General features: G+C 38.3%; 1 protein-coding gene across 1 annotated transcript in view; it reads left to right on the forward strand.

Annotated features, from left to right (window-relative positions):
* Window positions 1–15,925, forward strand: part of LOC139730676 (tRNA (32-2'-O)-methyltransferase regulator THADA-like) — a 52,975-nt gene that overhangs the window by 2,642 nt on the left and 34,408 nt on the right. Inside the window, exons 2-14 of the mRNA XM_071641533.1 lie at window positions 2,436–2,542; window positions 4,357–4,487; window positions 4,992–5,159; window positions 6,867–7,051; window positions 7,360–7,451; window positions 8,094–8,102; window positions 8,590–8,840; window positions 9,734–9,902; window positions 10,956–11,025; window positions 12,032–12,225; window positions 13,080–13,241; window positions 13,934–14,287; window positions 15,080–15,235. Of these exons, the coding sequence (XP_071497634.1) occupies window positions 2,436–2,542; window positions 4,357–4,487; window positions 4,992–5,159; window positions 6,867–7,051; window positions 7,360–7,451; window positions 8,094–8,102; window positions 8,590–8,840; window positions 9,734–9,902; window positions 10,956–11,025; window positions 12,032–12,225; window positions 13,080–13,241; window positions 13,934–14,287; window positions 15,080–15,235 (2,048 nt within the window). The remainder of the gene's footprint in view (window positions 1–2,435; window positions 2,543–4,356; window positions 4,488–4,991; window positions 5,160–6,866; window positions 7,052–7,359; window positions 7,452–8,093; window positions 8,103–8,589; window positions 8,841–9,733; window positions 9,903–10,955; window positions 11,026–12,031; window positions 12,226–13,079; window positions 13,242–13,933; window positions 14,288–15,079; window positions 15,236–15,925) is intronic.

Raw genomic sequence — 15,925 nt, forward strand, 5'->3', positions numbered from 1 at the left:
TAATACTGCCTATATGTAGCTTTCATCCTGAAAGAAAAGGGATATATTGATAAAAGAAACTCTAACCTTTCTATCAAAGCCAATTTTCTGGCTAGCATAGCACAAATAAACATGAATTTAAGCCACTCTTGTCTACATTTTGGGAACCTGGTATACCAGGTTCCTATAAGGAACGGGTTAATGTGGCTCTATCCAGCTGGCCTCTTGGGCTATTGATACATCTACAGTCACATACATGGCTGTGTCCAGCAACTCTGGCCATGGATACTTTATAACCACACACGTGTGGCTTGATGGAAAAGATATGTGGCTGTATTTGCTGCCTTAAAAAAAGGTCTATGAAGAGCTGTTTGCAGCTAAAAAAAAAAGACATTTATATCTTAACCTGTTGAGGAAGAGTCCCAAGTATACTTGGGCAAGTGTCTATAGGAAATGTGTGTTGTAGTAAAATCAGCCTGTCCTTAACGGGTTAACTAGCTGGATCTTATATGTCTCTCTTGAAACTTGTCAGATGCTTTGCATATATGTAAACTTAGCATATCCCCTAGAAACTGGTACCAGTAATTACAAAAATAAGTGAAGATATAATTTATTAACCATTTGAGTCTTGATACACTTTGAGTCTTGTTATTTTATTGATGCTTGTAGAAGGGCAGTACATGCTAACTGAACCTCTTGACAACAGTGTAACAGCATATTACAGTTAGTATGCACCAGATCGCATGATTTAAAGCTGAAAGATGCTTAAGCTTGGGGGGGGGGGGGGGGGGGGGGGGGACTCGGTGGGTAAGACCATGGACTATAATTCATAAGGTCCCTGGTTTGAGTGCCCTGGTGTCAGTGGTTGTACCCTAGGCAAGACACTTTACCATCATTGCCTAATCAGTTGGAGTTGAAAGCCATCAGTTCCATTGTTGCCTGCTTACAATCATTCATTGCTTCCTGTGTAGTGGCTGTGAAAACAGATCATAATATTTACACTAATACAAAAATCATGATTCAGTTGTACTACAAAAATCATAATTTATAGACACAGTCTGCTTCCATCTGCTGTGTTATGGGCCAGACACTGAAAAGCATTGTTGCAAAATTCAGCTTTACTGAATCTTTGTACAAGCTTAAAGCTGTTTACCTTTTGGAACAGTGATTTTAAAAATGTTCAAGATATCTCATTTGATGCATAGTGTAGGTCAGTTGTATCACAAAAATCCTACCGTATAACATTTTCGCAATAAAACCTAAAATATAAGGAGATATACACCACTATTTTTTTCTCAATAAATCATAACTGTAGACGGTTTAGTCTGGAAACATTTTTATTATAACTATTGTTCACATTTTGTATATTTAACAATACTTGACGTCGATTATACTGATTCAAATTTTTACATTGGTTGTTTCTATCCCTAACTCACATTTTAGAACTATTTTGAAGCACTAATGCGGGGATTTTGTTTCATCTGCAAATGGTAAATTATGCCTTTAAGAACAATGGTTAGAATACATTGTCAAAGAACTCTGACCAAAACTTGATTTCTGATGAAATGTTTCTTTACATTTACTGGAAAGGTTAGGAGTATTTTAGCTGTAAGGATATGAAAATTTAATATTACTGAAGAATTCTGGGGCTGTATTGCACAGAGGAATTTACCCTTGGCAACCACAAGTGTACTTTGTAAATACCAGGGGATTTTTATGGACTTCCATTGCCGCCATTCGTGTGAGAAGGGCAAAGGGACAGTGAACATATTGTGGTGTAATTTGCATATAATCGAAAAAGAATAGACATATCAGGGAAATTACCCCCTCCCCCGCCCAAATACTGGTGAGTGATAAGGTTAGAGTAAAGATTAGGGATAGGGTTAGGTTTAGGGTCAGAGTTTGGGTTAGGGTGAGGATTAGGTTCAGGATTAGGATTAGGGTTAGGATCAGGGGAAGGGTCTGGGGTAATCGCCCAGGGGGTAGTTGCCCTAGACCCAGAATAGATCAAGTGGATTCTGAGTAACATGAAGAAGCAGATAATAATCATAAATTTCCATTCGTGGCATGACTCTTGTGAGCTGTATTTAGTGTATAGATGCAGCAATCTACTTGAAGGAATGATAAAGCTCATACTGAAAGGAGTGTGCAAGTGTAAGTAAGACCAGATTATTGCATTCCAAGAATATGATTTGTGGTAAACCACACTTTTGTCTTATCACTTTCATCACATGTGATATTGCTACACTTGTTAAATGCCACCTGCCCATTTGGTGACTTATGCAAAATCACATTACCTCTGTTCAGATGAGAAGAGTAATTATGATTCTGCATAAATTCCATCAGTGATTTGCTTTGCTTAGATGCATACTTGAACATTAAGTGAAAAGCATTACCTTTCAGTATACATGTGTATCTTCTGAAATAACCAAATTTTTTTCTTTATGTCCCACCAGATTTTCAAAGTAATGACGATGATGTAGATTTCATATTACAATGGGCAACATTTCTGGATGAATTGGAGCAGTGCCATAGCAGCCAGCAAGTTTCAAAAATAAAAGTGGTGAGTTTTGTAGAATATATTTAGTGCTTGATAGGATAATAAAACAAGTGGAGAACAAATCTACCTATACACCTGAATATCCAACTGTTAACAGGGAAAATTACAATGGTGCTGCCTGATGGAAGAAATGAAAAAATGCTTTGATTTGTATTGTCTGCTTTCTTATACCACAAAATGTTAACTTGAACTCGAGTAGGGGGAGGATCCTTTGATCCTTTGATCCTTTGATCCTTTGAGGATCCTTTATTCGTGCAAGTGTTACTGCACTCTTATAGTTATGACTATAGTGCCCTCAGTTACTTGTTTGTGGATTGCTAGAAATATGATGTGCTTTCATGTGATGGCAATGACAATGATTGAATTCAGTTAGTTTAATAGTGTTTCTCATTTCGGGGGATCATTTAAAAAAAAATGAAGGATTGCTGTCTGTTTAATCAATTTTGGAATGGACACAGTGGCAGCCGACCCTGAAAATTATGAATTGAAATTATCAGTATTCACTTCATATGGCAGGATGCATGGTATTAAGTGTCATCAGTCACTCATCCTGTTCTTGTGATACCATGCTGTGCTCAGTAATAGATGTCAGAAACTTTGCAGTGACAGCACCCCTGAGTTCTAGCGAGTTTATTATAGAAAAACAAGCAAAAACAAGGCAAAATATATGGGTACCCATGACCCCATCAATTTGATATAAAATGATGGTCTCTGTGTCATCATATGTTGAGATAGTTCAGTGCAAGCTGAGTTCTGGTTATTACAGTTGTGAGCAGTTGGACCACACAGTGCTTGGGACTCAGTTGGAACTAAAAGTGACCTGTTATTCTAAGACTCTAAAATATAGAAACATCCCGAACCCTGTAACGTGATCTTCTGCTTTACTGAAGAATACAAATGAGGAACTCGTGTGGAATCAGACTGTTTTTGTGGACACAAAAGTTGCAGTTACTCTGTACTAATGTGTATATACTGAACCACCTATTTTGAGGGTCTTAGAGTTAGCAAGAGTATTGTTAGTCAATACATCAGTGCATTCATATAGTTAAGATCTATCCACGGCACGTAGTATACAGGCATGAAATGTAGGCTACAGACTGAAGATATTACTCATGATGGGTACTTGCAGTGACTTGCTCTTTCACAGTAGTTACACATACTTACCCATATATTCTGTTCAAGCAGCACTTTTGTGTGTTAGCAGGGCTCGACATACATAACGTAATAGGTACCAAATTTATCTTTTGGTGGCCCATCAGTCAACTATCAAAGATTGAAAATGGATTGTTACTTTTGCTGCTTGTTGTTGTTGTTGTTGTTGTTGTTGTTGTTGTTGTTGTTGTTGCTGCTGCTGTTGTTGTTGTTTGTTGTTGTTGTTGTTGTTGTTGTTGTTGTTGTTGTTGTTGTTGTTGTTGTTGTTGTTGTTGTTGTTGTTGTTGTTGTTGTTGTTGTTGTTGTTGTTGTTGTTGTTGTTGTTGTTGTTGTTTTGGGGGGCGGGCACTACATATCTCTTTTCAGGCGGCCAGAAATTCAGATCTAAAGATTTTAGCAGCCCAAATGAGTCACCAGACCAAGAAGCTAGGGTCGAACCCTGATGAGTATAATGTATAATAAAAGAGCCCATGATGAGGTGAAAATGAATGAAGAAATTACCCTGTATTGTCAGAATCTTATAAATAGTGGTAGAGGAAACACATATAACTGTTTCTTCTTTTTTTTTTCATTGGATCTTTTTCCTGTCTCCTGTCCTTTCCGTCCTGCTCTTTTTCTCTCTCTGTCTTTACTTTCTCCCTCCTTCCCTACCATTTCTGTTTTAGTTTGGAGTGCAAGTCAGGAAACTGGAATGGAAGGCAGTTAGTACGGAAGAGAGGGAATTACTGTTTGACTTCCTCACAAGACTACACATGGTTGTTGATCCCAAGGGAATGGCTTGCAGAGCCATTGCCAGGTAAGCCTTTTTAGCCAGTTTGTTTGGTGGCATGAATTCTTTTATGTGTCTCATGGTATTTATGTCAAACTTGGAAAAGCAGAAATATAGTTTTTTTTTTGTGTGTGTGTGTGTGTGATAAAGATGAATGAATTACAATGCAGTCTGGAAAGATTTATCATCGCTCAAACAATTACAACCGACTACCGAAGTCATCTATCTTTTCATTCTGAATGTATTCGATTTCTTCTATTCATTCAAGCATACTTTAATGGATTTATTCATGTGTGCGTATAGGTCATAGTCTAAAAAATAATGTGTTCAATGCAACTTTGCATTACTCAGGGGTGAATTCTACCACATTCAAAAGTTCTCTTACAGATGAAATAACTCATTTTCAAAGAATTACAAGAAAATGAAAAGATTGAAACAGCTTGAATGATACTAACCTACTGTCACATTTACCAACAAGATATTTTGCATATTTTGTTGAAATTTTCATTAAAAAATGTTTTGTTGTTACAGTATCATCCAAGGCATTCCACAAACTTTCTCTTATGATGTCCTGAAAAAGTTGGCTTCTCTTTTCGGAGACTGTGTCATGTCCACAGCATCCACCTCAGACCGAGCGGCGATGCAGCATGTCATTGCTGTGGTGGCATCTCACCTGGAAAACTTTCCTCTTGGGGAGGAGTGTGTGAAAATACATGTCACATCAAGTAAGTGTTTGAATCTTGGTTGAAGAGTTAAAAGAGACTCTAGTAGTCCCCAATATTCATAGAATTTGTTTGTGGTATAAACAAATGTACTTACGATTTAGCAGCATTCAGGATCAACGTACACTTCCATAGATACAGGCCATTTATACCCAATGCAGAAGTTGTACATCCCAGTCACATTGTATGAAAATGCTTTTGGAGGGGGAAAAAATGTCAGTTGCTCCCCAGAGCCAGTGCACTGTGAGTTTCAAGGATCATTTCTCTCTCAGGTGATAAAGGTTAAAGGACAAGTTCACCTTCATAGACATGTGGACTGACTGAATGCAACAATATTAGTAGAACACATTAGTGAAAGTTTGGGGAAAATCGGACAATCCGTTCAAAAGTTATGAATTTTTGAAGTTTCTGCTCAGTCAAGGCTGGATGAGAAGACTACTATAGCTTGTGATGTCATATGCGTACAAAGATGTAAAGAAAATAAAAAGAGAATTTCACAAATCTTCACTTTTTGAATAAAGGGTACATTTCTTCGACTTGTTACTGACATATGATAAGGGTAATATTATTCCCCTGCCTTCTGAAAGAGAGAAGTTAAGTGTTCTTTTGTTATGCGAGAAAAGTCAGAATATGTTGAATTTTCTTTATTCTTTCTTTATATCGTTGTACACATGTGACATCACAAGCTATAGTAGTCTTCTCATCCAGCCTTGACTGAGCAGAAACTTCAAAAATTCATAACTTTTGAACGCATTGTCCGATTTTCTTCAAACTCTCACTGATGTGTTCTACTAATATTGTTGTAGTCACTCAATCTACATGTCTATTAAGGTGAACCTGTCCTTTAATGGTATCAACCTATTAAGGTACCTTTAAACCAGCAATGGAAAATAATGTTACAGTCTGTGGAATGATAGATTATGGTTTAGGCAATGATTTATCATTGAGGAATGATTTATCATTGAGGGGCACAAGAGGATTGTTGTTTCCAAGTTAAATCAATCTTCAAGCCCTCTAGTACTCTTTGTTTGATATTTTGTACACTCAAAAATGAAAAAGTAAATGAAAGTAGGAGTGATAGTGAAGTAATGTCTTCTTCAGTCATGTGGCCAAGATGACAAGTATAATGTTGACATTTCATCACACTAGAGGATTTACTGATATTCAATCTACCATGTAGTTTTCTATTATTTACTAAGTGTGTGCTTATCATGTGCTGATCTCTCTCTTCAAATCAACTTAATTCAAGTATGTTATGTGTATACAAAATAAGATTTGTCAAAAACTCTTTTTCCTTCAGTTCTGTCATTCACAGAGGAGTCCTTGAGTACCCTCTTGCAGCATACTAGGTAAGAATTTATTGTTTCCATGATTCATTGTTCCATTTTCTGTATTTTTCTGTCATATTTAAAAAGAAATATGAGCAATTTATATCTTTCAGATGTAACAGACTAATACAGAAAAACAGAACAAATGGACTTATCAGTCCAAAAAAAAAAATTATTTTGTCTTTATCATTTCTTATACAATCTGAAATGTTGTAGTTGCTGTTATGATTGCAAATATGATTTTACCTAGCGAGAAGAGTGGTTTCATTGTGGTTATTTTGATTGTTATCAGTTTACTGTCACCAGTGCTGAGCTATGTTTTATTTATCATTTGTCTGGAAATCTGTTGGGAATAGATCACAGGGCAGTGCGGTAGGCCAGACACAAGCCATGAACCAGTGTTTGTCCTTGGTGAAAACTAGTATGACTGTCATCCAGAAATCTTATGGGGTCCTGCAGGAAAGGATGGGCTTGCAGTCAGACTCAGTCACTGCACCCCTGGAACAGATCCTGAGGTTGCTGACTGCTATCTTGAAGACTGGTGAGTTGAGCAAGGATTTCTGTTTTGTTGGAACTCATAGTCACAAATACATGTTATGCATTAACCAGTGTCTTTATTGATGATGATGATGCAGAATATTATAACTACTGGATGGATTGATTCATGATAGCAATTCTCATAATACCTATGAGCTGTGAAGTCATCTTTCTCCAATAATAAACCTTTATTTTATTGTTTCGAACTATACTATAAAACCAAAGTGTCAAGGAAACATATTTTCTGGACCTGTTTGAGTGATGTGTTTGAAAAATTTGTGTTTGTTTCCTGTGTGGTATGCTGATCTGCAGACACATTTCTGGCTGACTGCCAAGCTGCTGCTGGCATGCTCTTTGCTCTCATAGTCAAGGTGTTGAGCCGTCCACTGGAGAGAGTAGAGTTGGTGAGTTGACTTGTTCCCCCTGAAAGATTCTGAAATGTCCAGTAGACTCATACAGGACCAGCCTGGTTTTACTGTGGGCAATGGGTTATATATCAATCCAAGTGCATCCCACCAGGAATTTGGCCATCAGGATGTGTAATGTCAAGAGACTAAATAATTTTTTTTTTCCAGTGGATGTAGTTCAAAGGAATTGATTCCTGCTTGCACATGATGTGAGAAGTTGGATGTCATCCATCTAGCTGATAAAGCGTAATCTGGATGATATTCATTGTAAATGATTGTGTCTGTAGGGAGAGAGGAAAACAAAAACAAAAACAAAACAACAACCAGCACTTTCTCAGAGTGCTGTGCTATGCTCATAAGTCACTATTTCCTGCAGTGGGCCACTCATTTAGGTCATTACAGTGCGGTATTCAAGGACAATCAACCATTTACACATACACAGAGAGCCACCTATCATATGCTAGAGTATCCAGCTGTTGAAAGATTTTATAATGCACAAAAGAATGCTTTACTGAGGTGTTCTGAGGCAACTATATGGCTCCGTTGGCTTTAGAGTTTGACTGTTCTTTTCATGCCACCATGCCTTTACTTTTTAATGGCTTTTATTAAACCTGTCTTATATGCTTATTGATAACACAGATGATGCAGGTAGGTTGATTCTACTAATATTTTCAAGTATATTGATTAACTAATATATAACCTGAGTATGTTAGAAAGTTGGTTTTTAGCATCAATACTCCAATAGCACCATCATTCAATTAGTCCCAAATGAACCTGATTTAATAGTGAAGTAGGTCAAACTCGATGCATCTCACTCATTCTATTTCAAAATCTTGAGTTTGATTTTCCATTCGCTTCCCACCTTAACAAAATGAATGCTTGAGGAATTCTAATCAAAGATACTTAGTTGATAGAGGCAGGTTAACTAGTGGATAGCTCATCAATGAGTATTCAGACTAGACAGAATGACGGAGAGATAATTTTGGAAAACTTGTTTTTTGCTCTGATAGCTACCTGCGACATAACAATTTTATTTGGACATTTTGTAGTGAACAAAGCTTCCTACTCTTGTTATGCCAATGTGAAATTATTTACAATCTCCTTCTTTTCACCCCTCCTTTACATGATTTGCTAGATTTCATCCAGCTTGTACCCACACCACATAGAACACATTTCCACCAACGCATCCGATCGTTTCGTAAGACTCCAGGGGCTCCTGTCATCCGTAGATGTCTATGCCAGCTCTCCTGCTCTGTCCCGTCTCTACATCTGCCATGGCTTCCTGGTCATGCTAGATCCAGGGGATCTCCTGCAAGATCTTGGGACAGATGGGAGAACTTTGCTGCTTGATGTTCTCTTCCCAGAGATTTATACTCTTAGTCATGGGTGAGTGTGATAGTTGTCAAAATAACTGATTCAGATCAGACAGAGATAACTACTGCAGATGCTAAGTATTTTATGATTATGTGTGTGTGTGCGTGTGTGTGTGTGTGTGTGTGTGTGTGTGTGTGTGTGTGTGTGTGTGGGTAAAAAGAAAGTTGGAAATGATGCAACCAGCTAAAATATCTCCCTCTGGTTACCTGAGTACAAATTGTGACAGCGGTGTGTGCACATGCAGCATGGGCAGGTAGCAGATGCACACAAGTGCCTAGCCTACTATATGTGCACATGCACACCTATATGTTGTGCATATGCAAGCAGTATGATAGTAACATTTGTTTTTCGGGTAGCATACTAGTAAGCATGCATCACCAGGAACTGAGAGAAGTGTCTTCTTTTTCTTTCTGTGAACATATGTCAAGGTCTGAAATTTCCTGATCTTTGCAGTGAGTCTATATCTTAACATCTACGTATCAGCAGGTATCAGCACAATCTACGTATCAGTTGTGAGGCAAACTCTAATGAGTTCAGGGTCAATAGTTAACTCCCTTGTCTTTTTCTTCTTGTTCATGCAGTAGACCCTTGAAATGCATGTTGTCAGTCCTCGGTTACTGTAAAAGTGGAAATTTTCGCGGTGTTGAAATTTTCGTGCATTTCGCGCAACCAGAAACTAACGCGAAAATAAAAGCACGCAAATATTTTTGCTCGCCACATGTTCCTGTGCATGATGTCTTGACTCCGTGGAATTAAAAACATGTGAAACTCTTCTTACCCGGGCAAGCGCGAAAAATTAGTCACGTGACAATATCCCCTTTTACAGTTTTGTAGTAGTCCTTCATTATCATATATTGCAACACAAATCTCTTCAACCAACTCAAATCAATGTTTCTCTCTGACAGTGGGTCCCTCCCAGCTGCAAGAACTCTGTCCCAGTGGGTGACTGTGGCAGTAGAGGCACTTACAGCCAATGATGTGTCCTCCCATCTAAAGCAGGCCCTCTCTGGCCACTCTCCAATATCCCAAAAGCTACTTGACTATGTCACGACCAACTGGGACCACCCTGTTGATGTAAGTTCCAGAATTCTACACCTGTAGCAGTGAAGAACATTGAGAAGATCAATTATTGTAATTCAGTAATTCAAATCTTTAAAAGAAAAACAATTGCTCGGAGAAAAGCAAAGACTCGCTTGTTTCAAGAAAAATATAACCATTATTATGTTCTCCCCACTGCTGGTAAGTTTAGGATATATTGAAAGGCATTTTAAGGGATTAGTCTGCATACTTTTTGGACAGGGTTAGTCCCTAGTTGATATTGTAGACATATCAACACACAAACAATATGCCACTCTCCTATCAATGCTGACTCTCATTACTTGTTGAAAACCATCAGTTACTCGAAGATATATAGCTGTTTGTTCGTTTGTTTTTTTGTTTCATGCATGTTTGTACCCAAATAAATGAATTTAGTATTGCAATGCAATCTTCAATTTTCATGTGCACCTATTCATCAAGTACTGTATACGCTATAATTTTCGCGTACATAAATTTTCGCGAATTGCCGCTGTCACACATTTTCGCTAGTGGTTAAATTCGCGATTGGGGGACCAGAGAAAATATGAAGTGGCAAAGAAAGTGTGAATTTTCAACTTACTAGCAAATAAGAATGATACTAGTTATACACTGCATGAAAAAAAACTTACCAAACTCTGCTAACTAGTAAGTTAGAATTCAACATTTTTGAAGTGGTTAAGTCCATCGCGCTAGATTTCTGATGAGTGGTCCCCTTGCGATAATGGACTGGCTCTCTACAGTATTCGTAAGTAGACGTGGACGTGCTATATGTACGTAAACAAGCTTAGCCAGTACAGTACTAGTATATGGTCTGTTCGGTAAGCCATGACATGGTACAGTTTACTACTAGTACTGAAATTTTCGTATCATCAAGGCAAGGGATTCATTTTGGAAGGTAATATTTTCGTGTGTTGTTAAATTCGCGAATAGCTCCCGACTCGCGAAATTCGCAAAAATAAAACCCCCGCGAAATATATAGCGTATACAGTATCATGAATTTCTTTGCCTGAATATAAATGTTTAATCATCTTTATCTCGCTGCAATCTCAGGGCCTGAGACACCAGACCAAGGCTATCTTTGAAGGTTTGGTGAAACTGCACATTTCAACTTTACACGGAGGTAAGTCTGAAATGAGCTGACAGAATCACATGAATGAATCTACACAGCTGTACTCACACATGGCTTGGTACAATCTTTGCATTGTATTCAATTACAGCTTTGATTTCATCTCCTCAATATCCTAACAATAATTTGTTCCACTTGTTAATCTGATCAATGTGGATGCAAATACGAACAGATATTACAAACAATCGCATTTTCTCTATTTAACAACAGATGGGGATACTGTTTACTTCAGCTGAGCTTAAAGAGTTACACAAAACTTTGATATTGAATCATGAAAGAAAAAATCAACACAATGAAACATGATCATAAAATACTTTTAGATTTGATATCTTGATAGATTGTAATTCCTAGTTGAATTTTCTGTGTTCCATGGAACTCAGTTCTGCTCCATTCATTGTATGCATTGAGACAACACATTCCTTTGATTGCCAAATGCACTTCTACGTTGCCCTTAGCCAAACTATGTGTATGGGAATTATTTTATGCAATCATTGCCTCATATTCTACTCCATCTAAATCACAATAATGTGTGGAAATGTATTTTAAAAACTGGTTTGTCATTATTTTGGGATTGAAATGGATTTTAACATATCGGTTGCAGCTGGTAGAGTTGTGTTACTTTCACAGAAATTCTTCGCAAAATTCTTGTAGGAAGCACTCAATATTTACCAATGCAAAACTGATGGGGCAGAAGAAGGTTGCCTCTTTAGGCATTGATAGAGTCATGCAATACGCCTTTAAAAAAACAATGTATTCTTCTCTGTCAGCTATTAATCAGTTGAAGACCAGTCCCGGGTATACTCGGGGCTGGTGTCCATGAGAAATGTGTGTTTTAGCAAAATCAGCTCGTCTCCAGTGGGTTAAATTGGGAAATGTCAGCAAACTCTTGAAGCTCATGTTGCAATTAATTTTCTTTCTTTCTTTTAACAAGATATTGAGATACTGAGATACTGAAGCTTGTTGTTTGTGACATTATGATCTTTATCCCCTACGTTAACAGCAGCACCCCATCTGGACCCCTTCCTCTTGAACACCCTTGCACGGCTTGTGGCCACTGATCGGCACACTAGGGGCAAGTACGCCCCTCTTGGATGTCTGGCGGAGGCTGTGGGAGCACAACATGTGGCAGCCCTGTACCCAGGATTACTGGCCCAGCTCTTGGATGTGATGGGAGAACACACCATGGCCACACATGTGAGTCAAACCTAGCATAGTATCAGCATGATAAATAATTTTCTGGTGTGCAATTCACTAAAACAAGTGGGGAAAAAGAGTCACCTAATAAAAATGTTACTACACCATCAGTCATATTTTGAACATAACAGAGACTCCAGCCCCTAGCTTCTCTTAAACAGGAGATTTGCCTGCCTGGACCCAAGCAAACTGGAGACTCTAATCACACAAAACTTTACACAATATCATGTACGCTATGCGCACATCACTAGAGTGAAGCATGGCGTTCCTTGCCTCTGGCGTCCAGCTCTACGGTTAAAGATATTCTCTGTTGCCATCTCCAGCCTTATTTTTGAACACATATGACCAAAAAAAAAAGTTTGGTGGGAGAAAGCTAAATTTAAGCTGGAGCAAATACACCTTAAACAGGAGACACACGTTTGGAGGGGGAGAAAAAAAAAAAGAGAGTAACATGTCAAATTAATATTGCCATGTTGGATCTCCTCTTCATTCATGACACAAAAAATGCTTCCATTGATTGAGTTCTGCTTGAAATTTTTTATTTGTTATGAGGTCTGTGTCCTTTATCTATTAAAGAAAAAAAACACACAAACAGAACTACCAACAGGACCAACAAACTCTGTGGAAAGCAAATGTAAAGTAAAGAATGTTGTTCTCTGAATTCTAACTTGGCCTTCCCCATGTTTTAGATTTGTGTCAGCAATTCTGAACTCAAAACATGATTAATAGGTTTATGACCTCATACCTTGTATCAAGACAGGGAGACTGAACTTTTAACTTGTCTTAATTTTGCATATTCTGTAACATAAGTATAATGTTGTATTCTTTCTCATTTTCATCTGCTTGCTTTTAAGGCTTGTGAAGTCATTGAGAAACTCTTTACCCAACACAAGAGAACACTACAAAGGGGTGATGGTGACTCTCTTCTGGAGTGGCAGACAACTTGGGTGGTTCCTATTCTGCAGGAGTTAAGTGACCAAACCAAACCAGACAAACAGAAGGGTTTTATCATTGATGTGAGTGTGCTAATATCCTGCAGGCCATCTGAAATGGCACAGAACTTACTTGTGCCTTCTGGCTGTGTGTGTCTGTACAATGTATTGAATATAGCATGCTTGTAGGTATAAGTTTACACACACGAAATACAAAAATACAAAGAAAAATGATAATAGTAATGCAGTTTCTAAAGGAGGAAGCAGGACTTGACTTGACAGTTGGTTTAGATATTCCCAGTGAAATTTGAAACACCGTCAAAAATGGGTATACATCCTGTGATGCCTGGATGTCATAGTATGTGTATTACAGAGAAAAGATAAAGTGCTGTTCAAGAAGGAATATTTTGTGAATAGGAAAGAGCCCAGGTAGCATTTTTTTCTAACTACTTGCTTAGACAAACATCAGGCTGTATCTGCTTCAGATATATGATTCATATCCCAGCATATCAAAATCATAGTTACATGGTCTTTACTAACTTAATGATTTCTTTCTTTATGTAAGCACTTGTAATTTGATATGTATTTAATTGCATTCTGTCTTTATTGATAAATGTTGCTTAATTTGTATTAATTCTTGTTATTAAGAGTTTGTGGCCACTTGTTTGAATGAAAGAGAGAATGATGCATTTTTTGATTTGTCAAGGAAAATATCATCTTATCTCTCTCACTCTCTCTTTCCCCTTCCTCATCTCCCCTTATTTCTTCTCCTCTAGTATCTCATTCCCAAACTATTAAAAAGTAGCCCCGAGAGCCTGGTATTCATTATCAAGCACTTAAGCGGTCACGCTTTCCCAAGCACAAACAACATAAATGTGGAAAGTGGGACTGCTCCAGGGGAAGAACGTAGAACGAACTCCAAGGTCCCGGATGCGGGGAAGCTTGGGGCACTCCTCTCCTGCCTCAAGACGGCCAGGGTATTGGGGCTTCTTCCTAGCAGCAGTAATGTGAGGATTGCTACCAGCGACTGCAGGCTCGGGGAGGGAGGAGTGTCAGGAGGAGAGATGCTATGGAAGGGTCTGGTGCCGGTGTCGCTCCTCCAGCGAGCTATCTGCCACTCGGTTAACCAGGTATACTATTGTATTTGCATAGTTTGATACTCGTATGCTAACTTGTAGAATTGTGCATTGCAAGATTTAACTCAACACCACATTGCCACCACAGCAGATATGTGCCCACTCTGTTTGCCTTCTGTTACTTCTATTCCCAAAGCATTATTATAATCACCTATCATGATTTATCACCACAGTACAGTACCAAACACCGCTACCAACATCTCAATCCTTGTGGTCCCCAAAGTCATTTTCTTTCCAAGTTCATCTGACGAATAGACCTTGTGTACAAGTGCTTTATCAGAACCAACCTGATATGTGAATAAACCACTTGCTGTCTGACACATAAGCAAGGCATTCATGTGCAATTTCTTGTCTCAGAGTCAGTTTTAGACATGCAGGCCAAATCATGTTTCATGAATTCCAGCCTTTGGGGTCAAAGGTCAGTGAGATGTGCAAATGATGTCAAATTCTATAGAAGCTAGATGGGATCACTAAATTCATACCACAAACAGTAGTAACTCTGCTGAGACAGTCTACATATTGTTATACTGTCAAATTGTCACTGTGACTTCCCTCAATCATGACTGGACTCCATGAAGTCTATCAGGTACATCTCAGATACCTGCAGTGCTATTTTTTTTTTTCTTAGTTGTGTGACGTTCCACCGTTTTTCAATTTTTTTTAATAGCAATGTTGAACCCTGCCACATCATATCCACGTGGAAAAGTAAAAACAAACAAACAAACAAATTTCTTCATGAAGTCAAAATAAATTCATGCTTCATTCCACACTCATGTCGTAATGTAGATCCGCTTGGATGCCATTGGTCTGCTATGTGACTCCAACAAAACCACAGAGGGCGTGATACCAACGGAGCTTGACCTCCTCACCATCAGCATTCCCTTTAATCTCAGCAACCCGTCTCCATCCTTCAGACAGCAGCTTGTCACTCACATCAAGAAGGTAGATAAAACTTGTTGAATTTCAATTAAAATCGCCCAAGCTCCCCATGCATGTCATATGGACAGTTTGTTTCGCTTTGTATTTCTCTGTAGAATGAAGTATGGCCATGTTCAAACTGGCAACATGTCATCTATGAAAGGTAGAATTGGTGCCAGCTACAGGTTACCTTCACATGGTGCTTATCATGGATGATACGTGTAGGACTCATAATTATCGAACAACAAGCTGCACTCAGTGGTAAAATCTGCGAGTAGAGTGCATCACATGCTTTGACCCCGTTTAATGAATAGTGAGTGTTTGCGTAAAACATCTGTGGAAATGGTGTGCAAATAATTTGATGTGTTCTTATACTGGAAGTGATTTAGTGCTCAGAGGGTCAAACTTCACCACAAGCTTGTTGATACCTACATTCACTTAGGCCTGCTCACTGCTGCTTTGTGAGGAGTGCAGTTATTCATGACCTATAAACCTAATATTTTTTTTGTAGTTAGGAGCTTTGCTTATAACTTCTAGCTAATTGAGTTATGTTCACATAGGATCCTAGGGGTTTTCTAACAAGGTCAGCTTAACTTCAATTTGATTTGAAGTAAGCTCTGTGTAATAAATATATCACACTGTATAAAGAGTCCTTACATCTAACTGATGTGCAGCAGGTTTAATCTGTCATGTCATGCTGTTGTACGAAATGAT

Source organism: Diadema antillarum, unplaced genomic scaffold, assembly GCF_040938485.1.
Source record: "Diadema antillarum isolate AM-2024a unplaced genomic scaffold, OU_Dant_1.0 seq00000326_RagTag, whole genome shotgun sequence".
NCBI lineage: Eukaryota > Metazoa > Echinodermata > Echinoidea > Diadematoida > Diadematidae > Diadema > Diadema antillarum.